Here is a 22426-nt window from a genome sequence, read left to right as displayed (position 1 = left end):
TTTTTTAAAGGTATGTTACATGTTAAAATTGTGCTGTTTTGGGGGCCAAGCACCAATTAAATGGATTTCAAATCATTTCAACGGGTGGCGGTGATTAGAGATACTAGTGTTTTGAGTTACAAACTATGTCCTAGAACTAGTTAGGCATGTACGTTGAGGTACTACTGTACTAATATATTGCTAATTAAATCCAAGTTAAAGGTTAAAGTTTTGTACAGTGTGGCATCTACAAACCCTGTTTCCATATGAGTTGGGAAATTGTGTTCGATGTAAATATAAACGGAATACAATGATTTGCAAATCATTTTCAACCCATATTCAGTTGAATATGCTACAAAGACAACATATTTGATGTTCAAACTGATAAACATTTTTTGTTTTTGCAAATAATCATTAACTTTAGAATTTGACGCCAGCAACACGTGACAAAGAAGTTGGGAAGGGTGGCAATAAATACTGATAAAGTTGAGGAATGCTCATCAAACACTTATTTGGAACATCCCACAGGTGAACAGGCAAATTGGGAACAGGTGGGTCCATGATTGGATATAAAAGTAGATTCCATGAAATGCTCAGTCATTCACAAACAAGGACGGGTGGAGGGTCACCACTTTGTCAACAAATGCGTGAGCAAATTGTTGAACAGTTTAAGAAAAACCTTTCTCAACCAGCTATTGCAAGGAATTTAGGGATTTCACCATCTACGGTTCGTAATATCATCAAAGGGTTCAGAGAATCAGGAGAAATCACTGCACGTAAGCAGCTAAGCCTGTGACCTTCGATCCCTCAGGCTGTACTGCATCAACAAGCGACATCAGTGTGTAAAGGATATCACCACATGGGCTCAGGAACACTTCAGAAACCCACTGTCAGTAACTACACTTGGTCGCTACATCTGTAAGTGCAAGTTAAAACTCTCCTATGCAAGGCGAAAACCGTTTATCAACAACACCCAGAAACGCCGTCGGCTTCGCTGGGCCTGAACTCATCTAAGATGGACTGATACAAAGTGGAAAAGTGTTATGTGGTCTGACGAGTGCACATTTCAAATTGTTTTTGGAAACTGTGGACGTCGTGTCCTCCGGACCAAAGAGGAAAAGAACCATCCAGATTGTTATAGGCGCAAAGTTGAAAAGCCAGCATGTGTGATGGTATGGGGGTGTATTAGTGCCCAAGACATGGGTAACTTACACGTCTGTGAAGGCGCCATTAATGCTGAAAGGTACATACAGGTTTTGGAGCAACATATGTTGCCATCCAAGCAACATTACCATGAACGCCCCTGCTTATTTCAGCAAGACAATGCCAAGCCACGTGTTACATCAACGTGGCTTCATAGTAAAAGAGTGCGGGTACTAGACTGGCCTGCCTCTAGTCCAGACCTGTCTCCCATTGAAAATGTGCGGCGCTTAATGAAGCTTAAAATACCACAACGGAGACCCCCGGACTGTTGAACAACTTAAGCTGTACATCAAGCAAGAATGGGAAAGAATTCCACCTGAGAAGCTTAAAAAATGTGTCTCCTCAGTTCCCAAACGTTTACTGAGTGTTGTTAAAAGGAAAGGCCATGTAACACAGTGGTGAACATGCCCTTTCCCAACTACTTTGGCACGTGTTGCAGCTATGAAATTCTAAGTTAATTATTATTTGCAAAAAAAAAAATAAGTTTATGAGTTTGAACATCAAATATCTTGTCTTTGTAGTGCATTCAACTGAATATGGGTTGAAAAGGATTTGCAAATCATTGTATTCAGTTTATATTTACATCTAACACAATTTCCCAACTCATATGGAAACGGGGTTTGTATTCAAGAATCAACATGTGGCCATGTGTTTTCCTTTACTGTATAATTGTAATTCTCAACACTACTAAAAATGCAAACCTATGCAGATACTACGGTACAAAGCAACAACATGCGTTTTTTTAGGGAAAACATTTTTTTTCACAGAAAAGACCAAAAAAGAGCAAATGAAAAATAGAAAATGAAAGACAGACCTTGTCATCAGAAGCGACGTGCCAGATGGACACCGTGTTGTCATCCACGTCTTTGTTTATGGACAAATATGACGGTTGGTACACTTTAGTGGGCTCCAATATCAACACCTTAGGGAAGGGATACAATCAGGTTTTTTTAAGGATGACATCATCTGTTTTTCCAAAATAAAAGAAATAAAAAAAAAAATAATAATATTGAACCACCTACAGGAAACCTCACAGAGGAGACATCTTTTTTGGTAGCCTCCACCAGGAAGTCCATCCAGAAGTCCACCAGTTCTTGTTTGGGAGCGGGCTGTTCTACGCCTGGCTTCTTGAAGTGCTGATAGATCAAAATGGTCTCCACCAGGGACCGAAGATACCTAAAGTCCACCAAACACATGATAATTACTATCAGAAAACGTATACCGTATTTTTCGGACTATAAGTCGCTCCGGAGTATAAGTCGCACCGGCCGAAAATGCATAATAAAGAAGGAAAAAAAACATATATAAGTCGCACTGGAGTATAAGTCGCATTTTTTGGGGAAATGTATTTGATAAAACCCAACACCAAGAATAGACATTAGAAAGGCAATTTAAAATAAATAAAGAATAGTGAACAACATGCTGAATAAGTGTACGTTATATGAGGCATAAATAACCAACTGAGAACGTGCCTGGTATGTTAACATAACATATTATGGTAAGAGTCATTCAAATAACTATAACATATAGAACATGCTATACGTTTACCAAACAATCCGTCCCTCCTAATCGCTAAATCCCATGAAATCTTATACAGTGTTTCTCACACATTCATTTATTTGTGGCGGCCCGCCACGAAAGAATTACGTCCGCCACAAATAAAAATAAAAATAAATAAAAAAACATATATCTTTTTTTTTTGGTCCTGTCCAGCTTCTCAGGCAAATCATATAGTTGATGTAGATGCCCATAAAGGCTGTTCAGATTTACTTTACAAAAGAGAAGCGTAGGATACTTCTCTTGTTGCCTTATTTGTATTTGACCACTACTGTTTTCTGTTGATTTGTTACTGACTGTGGCAGGACACCTCTGCCTCTGTTTCACTTTATGTTGCTGGTAAATAATATGGTTGTAGTAGTAGGCAAAAGTTAAATTATTTAGTATGCACTAATTAAAGGGGCAGAGCTTTAAGAGACATTTTAGCTTTTATATTTTATAAGATATATTTTTTGTAAGAACCACAATTAATAAATATATTTCAGTGAATAACTTATTGTTCAAATCTGTATATAAATATGTACATAAAGTGTTGTAATTATATTGTAAAATGGATGGATGGATGGATGGATGGATGGATGGACGTTTAAAACAAAACTGTTATTATTAATTAGTAAGTATACATTTTTTGAGCCTTTTTAGAGAAAATCATATCATTGGAGTAAATTATGCAGATTAATCGATGATGTCATGGTGACCACGCCCATAGCCACGCCCCCACCGCCACAGGTATCTTGGCAGTTTATGGGAAACACTGTTATACGTCTAGTCTCTTACGTGAATGAGCTAAATAATATTATTTGATATTTTACGGTAATGTGTTAATAATTTCACACATAAGTCGCTCCTAAGTATAAGTCGCACCCCAGGCCAAACTATGAAAAAAAACTGCGACTTGTAGTCCGAAAAATATGGTACTTAAAATATTCATTACTGTGGTTGTAGTGGCATCATACTGCATACCATATCTAATATTGGGATGACCTCAGCAAGAATGAGGGAGCACTGCAATAACTACAATAATATTAATTGCACCACAATAATACATGATAATAATGTAAATATATATCACTATTTATTAATGATATAGGACTAATAACAAATAATGGCAGTATTTTTTAGCAATAATTTAGCATATAAACTTTCTATATGAGGACACAATGCTGCTCTATTTGAGTACTTCAAACAAGCCAATGAGCTCCTTGCAATATTTATTTTCTCCATCCCCAGATGCTTGCAGACGGGCCGCAGATGGCAGCCGAGCTCTCCGTGGTAAGTGGAGCACGCCATAAATCACAGACACCTGCCGCAGATGGATGCCTTTTTGGGCAATTTTAATCCCAAGTATCTGGCGATGCCTTCTCACCAGATGGGGGCTTTGAGTTTGAAGAGTTTCTCGGAGGCCTGGATGACCCTGGTGCTGTCGCAGGCCAGGATGCTGGCGCCCAGGAAGAAGCCCACATCCCAGTAACTCTGCAGCTTGTCCAGGCTGCCCTTTTTTCCCAGCAAGCTGCTCAGTTTCACACCTGGTGAAGCGACAACAATGCAAAACACAACATTTCCAGAAACAAGTGAGCGTCAAATTAGAATGCTATTGATGCTATTTCAGGCAACTAGGATGCATTCAGTACATTTCAGAACTGAAAATTAATCATGTGATGATGCCAATGTAACTAATAAAGCATGTCTAAAACATAGGCTAGTAAGGAAAAGTTTTGTCCCTGAAAAGTTTCGGCTACCTTGCTTCTATAGCCTTCATCAGAGGTGTCTTCTGATGAAGGCTACAGATACAAGGTAGCCGAAACTTGTCAGGTAAAAAACTTTACCTTACTAGCCGTTATTAATCAACCATTTATAAATACACATCAGTAGGCTAAATGAACCTCTTCAACATACATGTCTAAAACAAATAAAGCTTTTTAGGGTTGCTCAAAGTATCGATACTTTGATATCAAGTCAATACCAAGTAGTACTGTACTGATAATAATAATAAAGTACCGCGGCACTAATGAGGTAAAAAGGTACTATACTGCCGGTACCTTTTTTTTGCCTGTTCCGTGGTGTTATATGAGCCGTGGCGCATGTCGGGTGTCAACACGCGTACAGACCGCTTACAAGCGGAAACAATGTGGAGACTGAAGACTGACTTTAAAACTAACAATAAAGGTGAAGCAATGCACTGCAGGGCCCAGCTCACAGCTAACGACCCCTTTACAGTGTTTTAGCTACTTCTAAATCCCAGATTCTCGCCTCCATGGCGACAAATAATCTGACTTTCTTGCAAGTTTTATCCCTGCAGCACGAGAAATAGCTAAACATGCTTCACTACACACTGCAGGAGGAGACAATAGCTAACCGCTAACAGCAAACTAGCGCTCCTGAATGTAAACAAATGCCGTGTTTCCCACACATTCATTTATTTGTGGCGGCCCGCCACGAAATAATTACGTCCACCACAAATAAAAAAAAAATTAAAAAAATTAAAAAAATATTTTTATTTTATTTTGTCCTTTCCAGCTTCTCAGGCAAATCATATAGTTGATGTAAATGCCCATATAGGCTGTTCAGATTTACTTTACAAAAGAGAAGTGTAGGATACTTCTCTTGTGGCCTTATTTGTATTTGACCACTACTGTTTTCTGTTTATTTGTTACTGACTGTGGCAGGACACCTCTGCCTCTGTTTCACTTTATGTTGCTGGTAAATAATATGGTTGTAGTAGTAGGCTAAAGTTAAATTATTTAGTATGCACTAATTAAAGGGGCAGAGCTTTAAGAGACATTTTAGCTTTTATATTTTATAAGATATATTTTTTGTAAGAACCACAATTAATAAATATATTTCAGTGAATAACTTATTGTTCAAATCTGTATATAGATATGTACATAAAGTGTTGTAATTATATTGTAAAATGGATGGATGGATGGATGGATGGATGGATGGATGGACGTTTAAAACAAAACTGTTATTATTAATTAGTAAGTATACATTTTTTGAGCCTTTTTAGAGAAAATCATATCATTGTAGTAAATTATGCAAATTGCTCGATGATGTCATGGTGACCACGCCCATAGCCACGCCCCCACCGCCACAGGTATCTTGGCAGTTTATGGGAAACACTGAAATGGGTGGATCTATACAATAATCGACTGTAACGATACCAAGTACAACGGCCGTACAGTCGGTATGACAATGATTACATAAATACTTTTATCATCACTACTTGCTATTGGATCGATACCCAAATTTTCAGCATTATTCAAAATGTATGTGAAGTATCCAAACAACAGAAGAATAAGTGCTAATCCCATTTTAACAGAAGTGTGAAGAAAACGTGTTAAAACAGATAGCAACCAGGTATTAACAGTACATGAAGAAGTAGATTAATAATCCATTAAGCCATCAATACTACTAAAAGACAAAATAGTTATTTAATGCCACTTTATTTCAGTCTTCTGAAATCATTCTTTTAGTGATAAGATTTTCAGTCCAAAAAAAGCTAATAATGATTTTTTTTGTGGCCCCCTTAATTTTGAAAAATATAGAAAAGTATCTAAATACTTTTTGATACCAGTACCGATACCAAAACATTGGTAACAACACTAGTGCTCACAGGCAAAAAATACATTGATACCTGTTTTTATTTAGTAGCGACAGTACTGAATACTGAACGACAAATTGGCCCTAATTTGCTTTACGGTAAATTCCTGGCAACCACAGCTGCCAATATTTTACCTAAATTCTATAGTTTATTTTTTTTATTAACAACAGGTTAACAATATATATATTTTTTTCATAGTAATTTATTATAAGAAAGTTATTAACGGTAAAATTTACGGATTCAACATCAACATAACGTATTGTCCTTTACATCTTGACTGTCTTTTTTACGGTGAATTCCTGGTAAATTGTGCAGATTTTTTTTTTTTTTTTTTTTTACAGTGTTGTATTAGGAAACCCCTAAAGCCATACCGTACCAAACATTGATGCCACCATTAAATATGTTGTTTTGACAAACCTGTAATATTCAACAGGATGTAAAACCATAATGTCACTCAGCATAGCGCAGACCTTCTCTAAGACTAAATTGCTTATTATTATTTTTATTGTTAATAAACCATAGTCAATGGTGAAAATAATAATGTACACACGTTTATCCAGATTTTCAATAAAATGTAAAGTTGTGGGGGTTTTTTTCTGCATGTGTCTCCATATTTACTCTTTGTGCCAACATGACTGCTTGTCATGTACAAACTAAGTACTGTATTGTTTTTGCATTTTATTTATTGAAAAGTAGTGTAAATAATAATACATGCCATGCAAAAAAAGGACACATTTACTCTATTTGAATGGTTGGTAAACAAGCTGCGATACTTAACATAATGTGTTGCAAGAGTAGTAATGTAGTAGTAATAATCACATTTCTGGTGCCATTGCCACTACTCATAATATCTTATGCTGTGCAGAAAAATACATGATTACTTAATAAATTGCTCTCATATCATGCTTGTTATAATATGCTGTGATGTATAACTTTTACATACTATATAGAAAAGACAATATAACATATTTGGTGCTACCTCGGGAAATTGCTGTTCCCTCGGCCTGCAGCAAAAAAACTAAATAACGGTTAAGGGGAGAAGTCATGGTGATAAGCAGGCTTTAAGATATCTAAAGGGGCGGGGATAATCTAATGCAGGCTGATTCCTAAAGCCCTGCCTGCCCTGCGTCTGGCATTCCTGAGCACCTAGGAGCTTTTCAGCCTCTGATGCCGGTCTGCTTCACTCGACACTGAGCAATGAAAGTAAACATTAGCTTTTTTTTTATCGAGAAAATAACCAAATTTGGTAAGTGGGACTTCAAAACGGTCTCATCACAAGGCTTTTTACATAGAGATCCTGTAGGAGTGCACCATGGGAGCTGTAATAGAAGATTTATGTGCCTTTTCCATGGGATATTGCTGCAACGGTGTGCGCTTTCACACAGCGACAGCATTCTGCAACCAGCGTTATAGCATCAGCACCAGCGTCTGGTGTGTCCAACACAGGGCCTTATATGCAGATCACGCGCCGTGCCTTGGGCCCAGCTATATGTTTGTGCGAATGAGCGCATAAAATGGCAAATGTTACTGCAACTGGATTCCTAGCCTCTTCCTGCTCTGCCACTGACAAGTATATAATGGCAAATTTCAAATTTCAAATAGGCTTCTGCCCTATAGACTTTGTATCTGTAAGAAATATGCAACTATAATTATTTGATACACATTTTTATAAGTGGTGACCCTCGCCCCATCCTCGTTTGTGAATGACATGAGCATTTCATGGAAGCTGCTTTTATACCCAACCATGGCACCCACCTGTTCCCAATTAGCCTGTTCACCTGTGGGATGTTCCAAATAAGTGTTTGATGAGCATTCCTTAACTTTCTCAGTCTTTTTTGCCACTTCTGCCAGTTTTTTTTTGAAACATGCTGCAAGCATCAAATTCCAAATGAGCTAATATTTGCAAAAAATAAAAAAGTTTTCCAGTTCGAACGTTAAATATATTGTCTTTGCAGTCTATTCAATTGAATATAGGTTGAAAAGGATTTGCAAATCATTGTACCGTATTTCCTTGAATTGCCGCCGGGTCAAACTCATTTCGCAAAATAATTAGCATATGCCTAGAATTTCCGGCGGGTCAAACTCGTCACGTCACGAGTGACACTTCACCTGTCATCATTTTCAAAATGGAGGAGGCTGATTTCAATAATTTGCAATCGCATAAAGGGAAGAAGATAAAGAGCTATTCAGTAGGATTTAAGCTCCAAGCTATTGAATACCGGTATGGTAAAAATAACAGTAAGCAGCTATGTTTTATTAATATACCGGAGCTGCGTGTGTCAAATATGAGTCATTAAATGACTCCCGCCTCCTAGTGGTAGAGGGCGCTAGTGATCCTTCTTGCTACTACTCGGCTGCAGAAGAAGTGACAACAAGCAGCAAAAGTTAGCAGCGGTCGTTTATTTTTTCCTCTCGCTTGCACTTTTAACATGGAGGATTACATATGTAAAATAAAACAGTTTTCTAAACTGGACTTTCAATCGAAGCAGGAGGTAATAATTAAAGGAAAATCTCCATCGAGACACAGAGACTTTTAAAACTGAAGAAAGATAAGGAAGACTTCTATAAACAAGTTATCGATGCTTTAGTTCAGAAGGAGCTGCGCATGGACTTCATTTATAAGTAAAGGTAAGACCATAATAAAACATTTTTTATTAAATGTGCTTTTCATGATGGTATCCTTACATCACACTCAGATTTATAAGCGCAGGCCTAAATTTACCGCATGCCTTTGGTAAGCGCCGGAGTGAGAAGAGGTTTTAAATTAATTACCGCCCCGGCGCTAATTCAAGGAAATACGGTATTTTGTTTTTATTTACGATTTACACAACGTGCCAACTTCACTGGTTTTGGGGTTTGTACAATGGCCATTACTACATTTTAAGCAGGGATCTTCAACTGTAATTACTCAACTAACCTGTAAGATTTCCCCGGGGTTACAAGGAAGGATATCCTTATAAGTCAAGTCAGTCCAGTTAAAAATAAGGTTGTATTTAATGTACACAAATTTCCACTCACCCACTTTGCGAAGCTCAAAGGAGGTTTCAAACTGGTGTCCGGCAGCCAGGAGCAGAACAGCGTAGTTGATACCAGAGTGCAGCGTTGGCTCCGACTCGAATCCCATTTTAAACCTCAAAGGACGAGGACAAATAACTTTAATAAACATGCTTCTTCCACGACGTGCGTCATCCTAAAATTCCCAAAGCGTCCCTCATCTGAAATAAGACCGCTTCCCTGAAACACTTCCAAGTTGGAGATTGCAATTAGAGGAAATATTGAGCTGGGGGTACGTAACGACAGCAGCATGGACATTCATCTAATGAGTAAAGTGCGCATCTGAGGGAATGAAGGTTATTAAGAACCTCTGGCTTGTTGTGACAGGCCAATAACAGCCAGATGGGACACGGCGCATTCATTCGGCACATATGAGATCTTGAAAGCAATTTCCACCCGACAGCAATCAGTAACTTGATGTTTTTTCCCCCTTCCTCGCTCTGCTATCAAGTTAGCCTACATATAGTGCGCCCGGAAAGTATTCACATCGCTTCATCTTTCCACATTTTGTTATGTTACAGCCTTATTCCAAAATGTAATAAAATACCTTCTTGTCCTCAAAATTCTACACACAACACCCCATAAGGATAAAGTGAAAATCAGTAGATCATCACCAGGCCAGCGCCATCCCTACAGTGAAGCATGTTGGTGGCAGCATCATGCTGTGGGGATGTTTTTTCAGCGGCAAGAACTGGGAGACTAGTCGGGATGGAGGGAAAGATGAATACAGCAATGTACAGAGACATCCTGGATGAAAACCAACGCTTCCCATTCAACCTGATGGAGCTTGAGAGGTGCTGCAAAGAGGAATGGGCAAAACTGCCCAAAGATAGGTGTGCCAAGCTTGTGGCGTCGTATTCAAAAAGGCTTGAGGCTGTAATTGCTGCCGAAGGTGCATCAACAAAGTATTGAGCAAAGGCTGTGAATTAGAGATGTCCGATAATAGCTTTTTTGCCGATATCCGATATTGTCCAACTCTTAATTACCGATTCCGATATCAACCAATACGATATATACAGTCGTGGAATTAACACATTATTATGCCTAATTTTGTTGTGATGCCCCGCTGGATGCATTAAACAATGTAACTTTACCATGAATTGATTAATGTGGACCCAGATTTAAACAAAGTTGAAAAACTTATTCGGGTGTTACCATTTAGTGGTCAATTGTACGGATTGAGGTGGGCGGGGTTGGGTGTATATAGTAGCGTCCCAGAAGAGTTTGTGCTGCAATAAATCCTTATAAATACTGTCCTCACACTAAGGCGGGTTTCTTAGCCAGGCTCTGTGCTTCATGTAAGGCTGCAATTTTCACTACTTCCAGTAGGTGCATTGCCACAAAACACCAAAGTCAAGCAAACACTTCCTACTTCTTCAGATTTGGCTGAAAAATTGTTTAGTGTAAAACAGGGGTGCCCAGACTTTTTCAGCAGGCGATCTACTTTTCAATTGACCAAGTCGAGGGTATCTACCTCATTCATATATATAATTTATATGTATTTATTTATGAAAGAGACGTTTGTGTTACCAAGTTAAAGGTGTTTAATGATAATGCAAGCATGTTTAACACATATAGATTCCTTTCTTTCATGAAGACAAGAATATAAGTTGGTGTATTACCTGATTCTGATGACTTGCATTGATTGGAATCAGACAGTAGTGCTGATAATGTTCGCATTTTCATATGGAAGAGAAAAAAAGTCCTCCTTTCTGTCCAAAAGAGGATATAGTATCCGAGGTGGTTTAAAATACAAATCCGTGATCCACAATAGAAAAAGGAGAAAGTGTGGAATCCAATGAACCCTTGTACCTAAGTTACGGTCAGAGCGAAAAAAGATACGTCCTGCACTGCACTCTAGTCCTTCACTCTCACGTTCCTCATCCACGAATCTTTCATCCTGGCTCAAATTAATGTGGTGTAGTGGATTGTCCGAAGCTTAAGCAGGCAACAAAAGTAGTTTAGTACAACAAATTTATTTACCCATTATCAGAAGTGCAGGTTGAATTGAGTTGGTCGTGCAGACAAACCACAAGTTACTCCGGAGCAAACAAGACACACACAAGCCAAAATCACTCCCGAGTTCCGGTCTTCTGCCATTTTTTATATGTCTGTTGTGCGTCATCGTTCCTTATCGAATGCGTCAATGTCTTGTTTTGCTTTTCCTATCTGTTCCATAACAACTCGAATCCTTTAGACAGTCAACACATTCTATAGACAGGTTGGCACGTCTTAATATTCACTTTTGTCCCACAACTGGTCCATTCAATGGCACAAAAATACAAGAGTATTGAAAATGAGCGGACATTCTTAAAAGACAAGAAATATAGGTCAAAAGGTCAGAAATTCTACTACAGTGGTAATCGTCGCTTTCTCGGTCCGAATCTCTCTCGCTGCATTGTAAACAATAGGGAAATGTGAGCAGCCCTCCAGCTTGTGACGTCACGCTACTTCCGGTAGGAGCAAGCCTTTTTTTTATCAGCGACCAAAAGTTGCGAACTTTATCGTCGTTCTCTACTAAATCCTTTCAGCAAAAATATGACAATATCGCGAAATGATCAAGTATGACACATAGAATGGATCTGCTATCCCCGTTTAAATAAAAACAATTCATTTCAGTAGGCCTTTAAATGGTCTAGTATTCTTAACTTCTCCCCAGAGCTTTTCCTCCGGTCACTCCTCTAAGGCCATGTGTCAAACTGGGTGTTGATTGGGGGAAGTCATTTTACAGTCGCGCCATTGAGACGAATTGAGCGTATATTGATAAATGCTACATTAACACACACGCACGCAGAGACATTATTGCAGATTCTCTCACCAGTGTGTGCCGCTGTCTCGACTTTGCGTGTCGGCAAAGTGAGACTCCAGGAACATGTCCTTGTAGATCCTCCCCACCAGGCAGTAGATGTCTGACGCCACCTGCTCATCAGCCTCCACTAGGGGCAGCATGATGTCCAGGGCCTTCTGTCTGTCGCCCGGCTGGTTCCTCCTACGCACAAAAAAAGTTAGTCACACAAAAGTTGTTAGCGCTGATCCTTAACAATTATTTCTCTTGTGTAAGAGCAGACTTGGAACACCCAAACACGCTTAAAACAACAAACATGAAATAACTGCACGGTCAAATAAGTTGTATCCTGGCCTGTAGGGCTGTGAATCTTTGGGCTCCACAGGAGTGGAGCCGATTCAGAGTCGATTCTCGATTCAAAAACTATATTTTTTTAATAACATTGGATGCCAGTTCTATGACTAACTACATTCTTCCATAAACTTTGCGCCTATAACAGTCCGGATGGTTCTTTTTCTCTTTGGTCCGGAGGACACGACATCCACAGTTTCCAAAAACTATTTGAATTGTGGACTCCTCAGACCACAGAACACTTTTACACTTTGCATCAGTCCATCTTAGATGAGCTCGGGCCCAGCGAAGCCGGCGGCGTTTCTGGGTGTTGTTGATAAATGGCTTTCGCTTTGCATAGTAGAGTTTTAACTTGCACTTACAGATGTAGCGACCAACTGTAGTTCCTGACAGTGGTTTTCTGAAGTGTTCCTGAGCCCATGTGGTGATATCCTTTACACACTGTTGTCGCTTTTTGATGCAGTACCACTTGAGGGATTGAAGGTCACAGGCTTTCAATGTTGGTTTTCGTGCAGTGCAGTGATTTCTACAGATTCTCTGAACCTTTTGATGATATTACGGACCGTAGATGGTGAAATCCCTAAATTCCTTGCAATAGCTTTGTCACGTGGGGGGGTCGCAGCTCGCTGCGGGGTTGTTCTTCCAACGCAAAAACGGCTCCGGACGACAGCGTGAAGGTAGGCTTGGATTTATTTACCAAAGTCACTCACTACCACAAACTCAGAGAGAGAGAGAGAGAGAGAGAGAGAGAGAGAGAGAGAGAGAGAGAGAGAGAGAGAGAGAGAGAGAGAGAGAGAGAGAGAGAGAGAGAGAGAGAGAGAGAGAGAGAGAGATCAGAAGGCATAAGAAAAAGTATCTGCATTTGATTGTTTACATTTGATTATTAACAATCCGGGGAGGGTGTTAGTTTAGGGTTGTAGCTGCCTGGAGGTGAACTTTTATTGAGGTTTTGAAGGAGGATAGAGATGCCCTTTCTTTTACACCTGTTGGGAGCGCATTCCACATTGATGTGGCATAGAAAGAGAATGAGTTAAGACCTTTGTTAGATCGGAATCTGGGTCTAACGTGGTTAGTGGAGCTCCCCCTGGTGTTGTGGTTATGGCGGTCATTTACGTTATGGAAGTAGTTTGACATGTACTTCGGTATCAGGGAGGTGTAGCGGATTTTATAGACTAGGCTCAGTACAAGTTGTTTTACTCTGTCCTCCACCCTGAGCCAGCCCACTTTGGAGAAGTGGGTAGGAGTGAGGTGGGATCTGGGGTGACAGGTGTTCACCTGTGGGATGTTCCAAATAAGTGTTTGATGAGCATTCCTCAACTTTCTCAGTCTTTTTTGCCACTTGTACGAGCTTTTTTGAAACATGTTGCAGGCATCAAATTCCAAATGAGCTAATATTTGCAAAAAATAACAAAGTTTACCAGTTCAAACGTTAAGTATCTTGTCTTTGCGGTCTATTCAATTGAATATAGGTTACAAAGGATTTGCAAATCATTGTATTCTGTTTTTATTTACCATTTACACAACGTGCCAACTTCACTGGTTTTGGGTTTTGTACGTTTCACCTGTATTTATGTTGCATAATCTGGTGTTTTTGGAGCAGAATACCAGATTACCTCGTGTTGGGACTTTTATCAGTGTTTAGAACTTGTCATGCAACATCTGTTCCTCCTTGAGTTTGCAAATACAACATCACTTCATGGTAACAATCCAGTCAGAAGGAGCCAAAACAAGTTTATCTGGGCAGCGTGCAAAAACACTATTTTAACCGCTGCCAAACTGCAGCCTTGCACGCGTCGCCACAGCAGGAGCAACTAATAATGGGTAGTGTGGGGGCTCAAAGCTTGCTTCATTATTACTCATTAGTACATTCACTGCTACATTCATTCCACTAATACAGTTGATGCTTGTTTATATGCTCCGTTCATACAGACTGCAGCACAAAGCAATAGCTGTGGGATTCTAAATAACAAAATGATGCACTGTCATGAAATGGTAAAAAACCTAAGGCAGCACCTCATTTAGCACAATGAACGCTGATGTAAGACGTAATAAGCATGAACATGTTTTGACTTGTACTGTGTGGGTTTTTTTTTTTTGAACCACTTCCCTTTACACACTCAGAATGACAAGTGAAGGGCAGCTGCTTTCACTTTCACGTTATTGCTCTGACAATTTGAGGAAGTTACATGTTGCATCAACGACACAAGAAAATAAAACAGTTGTACAAATGGCATTGGAACCTTTTACAGCCATAAACTAAAAGAAAGCAACAAATATAAAGTGCCAGTCTAACGTTGGGCACAACCTCCTCACTGGATAACATGAAAAAGTGTCTTTATACTTTTGACTGGTATGTGTGAAAAATGTCTGTGATATAATATCTTGAAATGAGTTTCAACATGCACTGACTGCACACAACTCGGAACTGTAACAGTGATGAGGTGTCCTGGCTGGTCCACCAGTGTAATCTGGGGGTGGCCATAGGAATAAAAAGTTAAAATACCAATGATTGTCACACACACTAGTTGTGGTGAAATTATTCTCTGCATTTGACCCTTCACCCTTGATCACCCCCTGGGAGGTGAGGGGAGCAGTGGGTAGCAGCGGTGGCCGCGCCCGGGAATAATTTTTGCTGATTTAACCCCCAATTCTGAGTAATGGGTAATGGGAGGTAATGGGGTCCATTTTTATATAGTCTTTGGTATGACTCGGCCAGGGTTTGAACTCACGACCTACCGATCTCAGGGCGGACACTCTAACCACAAGGCCACTGAGCAAAATAAGCTACTATTCTTATTAGAAGCCAGAGTACAATTAACACAATCGTGAATGTTTTTTTTAATTTATCTATGATTACATAATATTGCTTTAACGCAGTGCTTCTCAATTTTCTGTTAAGCCCGCCCAAGAGGAAGGAAATATTTCGCCCTCTTTCCCCCACACTCTCTGTTATAAAATTGTCCAGTTCAGTTCAGTTAAGTTTATTTATTTATTTCATTCAGAAAACATCAAACAAAGGAATAAAATAAAAATAAATCATGCAACGTAACATTAAATTATGAATGAAAAGGAGCATAAAGAAGTTAAAAACATATATCTGCCCATAATATATGTTATAAGTACACCTTAATGAATAAATACATATAGATCACTTTACAACAAATAACTTTATCATTATTATTATTTTTTAGTTTCTAACAGAAAATATTTAAAGTGCATTATTTGGCCTGAATTTTTTTTTTTTAAATTTAAACATTTTTGATAGACTTGAACCATTTGATATTGAAAAATAAAATGAAATAAACTCAATAAATAATACAAAACGTAAACTGATTCACAACATTAACTCAGGAGCACAAAAGACACTTTAATCTACAAAAAAAATAAAAATAAAATAATAATAATTTGTTTACGACAAATAACTTTGTTATTATTTTTTAGTCTCTAACAGAAAATAATTAAAGTGCATTATTTGGCTTGAAAAAAATAAAAAATAATAATAATTAAACATTTTTGATAGACTTAAACAATTTGATATTGAAAAATAAAATGAAATAAACTAAATAAATAATACAAAACGTAAACTGATTCGCAACATTAACTCAGGAGCACAAAAAACACTTTAATCTACAAAAAAAAAAATAATAATAATAATAATAATAATTTGTACTGATTTTATTTTTTTTCCAAAATGAGGAAGTCGGAATTAATGGCTACAATGACCAATTTTTGGAGTACAATGCTTTTCGAAGCGGGGTTTGAACCATGATAGCGCATGATACTGATAAAGCATGATCTCCAGGGTCATGCTTTATTAAGCCACTATTTGAGAAGAACTGCTTTAACTCAAGGCATCAAGATGCCGTAACTATTGACATAAGTATTGACACCAACTTCTTCATTACTCAATTTGTCATCTTAATTAATAGGACATTTTGGACAATTCTATACTTGGTAGGAAGTGTTTGGGAAAGGACCTTTTTGTGTAAAGGCATTGCTGTGTGAGTTTGGTGTGGAAGAACCTATTATTATTATTATTAGCCTTTATTTAACCAGGTAAAATCCCATTGAGATCAAAGATCTCTTTTCCAAGAGACCTGCACAGAACCCTGACTTCAACACCACCAAACACCATTAGGATAAAGCACAATATTTTAATGTTGTGCCTATAACAATTGTGAACAAAGTCGACGACATAGTAGTCAACTCACCGATTCAGTGCAAAGGCATAGTGGAACTTCACGTGTGGATGTGCAACGAGGTCAAAGGTCGGGAGCTTCTCCAGAGTCTCCACCAGCTTCACGACCGCTTCATAGTCCTAAACAGCCATGTAGAAGAGACACTCAGAGGATAACAAGGACATAATGTAGCTAAACAACAGTGGCACTTAAACAATTACGTGGGCACCCCCAATCACATTGTTGCTGGCGGAATGTCGCCTACATGCCGACGCTACACCAAACGCATGCTGAATAATTGAGCGCGCCCTTGATGCTCGACGTCGCCATGACTCATTCATGAGGCTGCGCGAGAGTAGGAGGCGCTGAAAGGTACGCAAAACGACGTTTTAAAAATGGATGGGACTCTTTATTAGGTACACCTGGATCAAATTTGCCTTTACAAAGACGCCAAATTTGGCCCTTTCGGTCATTTGGTAGGGTGGCTTCCCTAGTTTAATACACATTCATACGGAACTCTTTCAGGCTCGTTAGGGGTGTCCCGATCAGATTTCAGACATAAAAGTATAATATTGGCTTGGATCTAAACTTGTTGATGTAAGCGGTCCGACACAAGCGTTCCTGCTACGTGTTTACCTGTGCAAAGCTGTACAGTTAACATTTAAAGGCCTACTGAAATGAAATTTTCTTATTTAAACGGGAATAGCAGATCCATTCTATGTGTCATACTTGATCATTTCGCGATATTGCCATATTTTTGCTGAAAGGATTTAGTATAGAACAACGACGATAAAGTTCGCAACTTTTGGTCTCTGATAAAAAAAAGCCTTGCCCCTACGTAGCTTGACGACACCGGAGGAAGGATTGCTCATATTTTCCTATTGTTTACACCAGCAGCGAGAGAGATTCGGACCGAGAAAGCGACGATTACCCCATTAATTTGAGCGAGGATGAAAGATTCGTGGATGAGGAACTTGAAAGTGAAGGACTAGCGTGCAGTGCAGAACGTATCTTTTTTCGCTCTGACTGTAACTTAGGTACAAGCTGGTTCATTGGATTCCACACTCTCTCCTTTTTCTATTGTGGATCACGGATTTGTATTTTAAACCACCTCGGATACTATATCCTCTTGAAAATGAGAGTCGAGAACGCGAAATGGACATTCACAGTGACTTTTATCTCCACGAGAATACATCGGTGAAGCTCTTTAGCTACTGAGCTAACGTGATAGCATCGGGCTTAACTGCATATAGAAACAAATAAGTCCAAGACTGGAAGGATAGACAGAAGATCAACAATACTACCAAACTCTGGACATGTAAATAAACGGTTAATCCTTTCCAGCCTGGCGAAGCTTAACAATGCTGTTGCTAACGACGCCATTGAAGCTAACTTAGCTACGGAACCTCGACAGAGCTATGCTAAAAACATTAGCTCTGCACCTACGCCAGCTCTCATCTGCTCATCACGACCCGTGCTCACCTGCGTTCCAGCGATCGACGGTACGACGAAGGACTTCACCCGATCACCGATGCGGTTGGCGGCCCGGAAACGGAGAAAGTCAAGGTGAGGTCGTTCGGCTAGCGCGTCTACTATCCTCAAAGTGCTCCTGGTTGTGTTGCTGTAGTCCGCCGCTAATACACCGATCGCACCTACAGCTTTCTTCTTTGCAGTCTCCATTGTTCATTAAACAAATTGCAAAAGATTCACCAACACAGATGTCCAGAATACTGTGGAATTTTGGGATGAAAACAGAGCTTTTTTGTATTGGATTCAATGGGTCCGAATACTTCCGTATCAACCGTTGACGTCACACGCATACGTCATCATATCTAGACGTTTTCAACCGGAAGTGTGGCGGGAAATTTAAAATTGCACTTTATAAGTTAACCCGGCCGTATTGGCATGTGTTGCAATGTTAAGATTTCATCATTGATATATAAACTATCAGACTGCGTGGTCGGTAGTAGTGGGTTTCAGTAGGCCTTTAAATGTCCTACAGTAAGCACACACGTTTGGTCTTTTCTTGTATTTTAATGAAGAGGTAAATCGCATAGGCTTCTAGGAGCTAGCAGCTACCACAACAGCTAAGAACACAATAGCACACAAGCTTGACATACAGTACAGGCCAAAAGTTTGGACACACCTTCTCATTCAATGTTTTTTTCATTTTTTTTTCATGATTATTTACATTGTAGATTGTCACTGCAGGCATCACAACTATGAATGAACACATGTGGAGTTATGTACATAACAAAAAAAGGTGAAATAACTAAAAACATGTTTTTTATTCTAGTTTCTTCAAAATAGCCACCCTCTGCGCTCATTAATTTTTTGCACACTCTTGGCATTCTCTCGATGAGCTTCACAGGTGTCATGGTTTTGATGCCTTCAGTGACAATCGACAATGTAAATAGTAGGGATGTCCGATAATGGCTTTTTGCCGATATCCGATATTGTCCAAATCTTTAATTACCGATACCAATATCGATATCAACCGATACCGATATCAACCGATATCGATATATACAGTCGTGGAGTTAACACATTATTATGCCTAATTTGGACAACCAGGTACGGTGAAGATAAGGTCCTTTTTAAAAAATTAAAAACATTTTCTTAAATAAAAAAGAAAGTAAAACAATATAAAAACAGTTACATAGAAACTAGTAATTAATGAAAATGAGTAAAATTAACTGTTAAAGGTTAGTACTATTAGTGGACCAGCAGCACGCACAATCATGTGTGCTTACGGACTGTATCCCTTGCAGACTGTATTGATCTATGTTGATATATAATGTAGGAACCAGAATATTAATAACCGAAAGAAACAACCCTTTTGTGTGAATGAGTGTGAATGAGTGTAAATGGGGTAGGGAGTTTTTTTGGGTTGGTGTACTAATTGTAAGTGTATCTTGTGTTTTTTTATGTTGATTTAATAAAAAAATAAAAACAGATACCAATAATTAAAAAAAACGATACCGATAATTTCCGATATCACATTTTAAAGCATTTAAATATTATCGGACATCTCTAGTAAATAGTCATGAAAAGAGAGAAAACGCATTGAAATGAGAAGGTGTGCCCAAACTTTCAGCCTATACTGTACATAATAAGTAGAGACGGTATTATTGATAACTGCGGCAAAACTCCCATTAATTAGTCTTACCATTTGAATTTAAAATGATGGAAAAACCGTGATTGATAACTGCACACTGACTGGCTCCAGCTCGCTAGCTTAAATGCTAACATGAAAACAAGAGCTATTAATGTCTTTCCCCATTAAGAAACAACATATCCCAATTTAAATTGATATAAACACATTACTGTCTGATCAACTAAGCCATTCAATTGTGGATATTGGACCTACAAGCTGTGCTCTCTTAGGACAAACTGATCGAACTACTGTATACATAGAAGAAAAAGAGACGGAAGTGTTTTTACAGTGTGTTCAAGGACCGCTGAAAAGAATAGGACGCCACAACGCCCGCCAGAAATAATAAGTAATTTTATTTTATACACACTTTTACACCAATATTTAAAACAATAAAATCTTAAAATACAAAGACTAAAACACTATCAGTAGAGCAAAACAAACACAAAACTCATGATAGTTAGGTTTAAAAATGACTTGGTCAAGAGATTTTAGTGTATGTATAAGTACATTTTTTAGCACATTAAAAATACCACAATAATAATGATAACTGTCCTCATTTTGATCACGATGACCTTGATGTGAAATGTTCATATTGTTACATCCCTATTTAGCAAGTGTCTTCAAAGTACCAGTGGAGTGGAAAAACAAGTTGCCTTTATATTGAAGCTATTATCATATATACCTGATTTATGACACCAAAAGACTTCCAAAGTTTGCGAACAAATAGATATGATTAAAATGGTATCAATCTCACTGAGATTCCTGAGCCACTTTGAGAGTTAATTGGGAAGCCAGTCAAGTGATCCGTTATGTAGCGCTAGGAACCAAAGATCCCTTCCCCATCAACAACAATGCTAATTAAGCAGACTTTGTCAGAGCCAACAATGAATACTTTGAGAAAAATTATGATCCAGAACCTTACATTTTTGAGCCCGAACACAAAGAGGATGAGCAATACGTTTTAGAAGCCGAGTGCTAAACGGATGTAGCTTTATTGTAACACTAGCATCGGCAGCGTTGCTAGGTGCTAAACATACAAACTAACCATAATAAAACATTTACTGTACAATTTTCACTCTCCCTAGGATGCCGACCGATGGGACGCTCACATAATTCTGTTTAGATGAAGAAACAATCACAATTCTCATATCATAAGGGTTTAAAAAAGTTTCCACAACTACCGTCTTTTTTGTGTCTTTTTTGCCATCTCCGAGGACGTCAAAGTCGACCAGCCTGTCGGTCAATGGTCAAATGTGTCTACTACCAGGTGAGAGATGCATGAGTTATAATCTAGAATGTACTTTTATCAAGTTTAAGACAAAGCAGAAGCAGCCGCCAGTTTATAGCGTGTGAACAACTGCAGCGTAAGTTAGCATTAGCTCACCACTATCAATGTGCCGTTAAAATCTCATTCCAATTTTTGCGTATTTCTACGATGACTACCGTATTTTTCGGAATATAAGTCGCAGTTTTTTTTCATAGTTTGGCCGGGGGTGCGACTTATACTCAGGAGCGACTTATGTGTGAAATTATTAACACATTCCCGTAAAATATCAAATAATATTATTTAGCTCATTCACGTAAGAGACTAGACGTATAAGATTTCATGGGATTTAGCAATTAGGAGTGACAGATTGTTTGGTAAACGTATAGCATGTTCTATATGTTATAGTTATTTGAATGACTCTCACCATAATATGTCACGTTAACATACCAGGAACGTTCTCAGTTGGTTATTTATGCCTCATATAATGTACACTTATTCAGCCTGTTGTTCACTATTCTTTATTTATTTTAAACGCATTGAAAAACTGTTTAATAACAGATTAGAGAGTTTCATGAATAAAAATAGAATACTCGAAGAGAACCAATATGGATACAGAGCTAATGTTTCAACTTCAATGGCTTTAATTGAAATTACAGAAGAAATTACCAATGCAATAGATAGTAAAAAATGTGCAGCAGCAGTGTTCATGGATCTAACTAAAGCATTTGACACTATTAATCACAATATTTTAATCAAAAAACTAGAACGATATGGCATCAGAGGGTTAGTCTTAAACTGGATAAGAAGTTATCTAACGAACAAGAAACAATACGTGAAGCTAGGCGAACACACGTCTACAACGCTAAATATATCCTGTGGTGTACCTCAGGGATCAATACTAGGACCTAAATTATTCAATCTCTATATAAATGACATTTGTAAAGTTACAAAAGATTTAAAGTTAGTACTATTTGCGGATGATACAACAGCGTTTTGTTCAGGAGAGAACACACAGGAGTTAATACAAATAATAACAGAAGAAATTAACAAACTAAAAAGATGGTTTGACAAAAACAGACTATCGTTAAATCTCAGTAAAACTAAAATAATGCTATTTGGTAACAGTAGAAGAGAAAGTCAAACACAAATACAAATAGACGGAAAAGAAAGTGAAAGAGTAAATGAAACCAAATTTCTAGGTATAATGATTGATGATAAATTGAACTGGAAATGTCCAAAAAAAATATACAACATAAAGTAGCAAGAAACACGTCAATAATGAATAAAGCAAAAC

The 22426-nt window shown here is 38.3% G+C and overlaps 1 protein-coding gene across 1 annotated transcript in view; it reads right to left on the bottom strand.

The window, feature by feature from the left end:
* Positions 1 to 22426, bottom strand: part of map3k5 (mitogen-activated protein kinase kinase kinase 5) — a 182078-nt gene that overhangs the window by 76238 nt on the left and 83414 nt on the right. Inside the window, exons 6-11 of the mRNA XM_062033981.1 lie at positions 16742 to 16848; positions 12213 to 12383; positions 9359 to 9471; positions 4106 to 4265; positions 2205 to 2358; positions 1997 to 2104 (exon numbers count right to left, since the gene is read on the bottom strand). Of these exons, the coding sequence (XP_061889965.1) occupies positions 1997 to 2104; positions 2205 to 2358; positions 4106 to 4265; positions 9359 to 9471; positions 12213 to 12383; positions 16742 to 16848 (813 nt within the window). The remainder of the gene's footprint in view (positions 1 to 1996; positions 2105 to 2204; positions 2359 to 4105; positions 4266 to 9358; positions 9472 to 12212; positions 12384 to 16741; positions 16849 to 22426) is intronic.

This window comes from Entelurus aequoreus, linkage group LG23 (genome assembly GCF_033978785.1).
Source record: "Entelurus aequoreus isolate RoL-2023_Sb linkage group LG23, RoL_Eaeq_v1.1, whole genome shotgun sequence".
Lineage (NCBI taxonomy): Eukaryota > Metazoa > Chordata > Actinopteri > Syngnathiformes > Syngnathidae > Entelurus > Entelurus aequoreus.
This window is presented reverse-complemented; position numbering and strand designations above follow the sequence as displayed.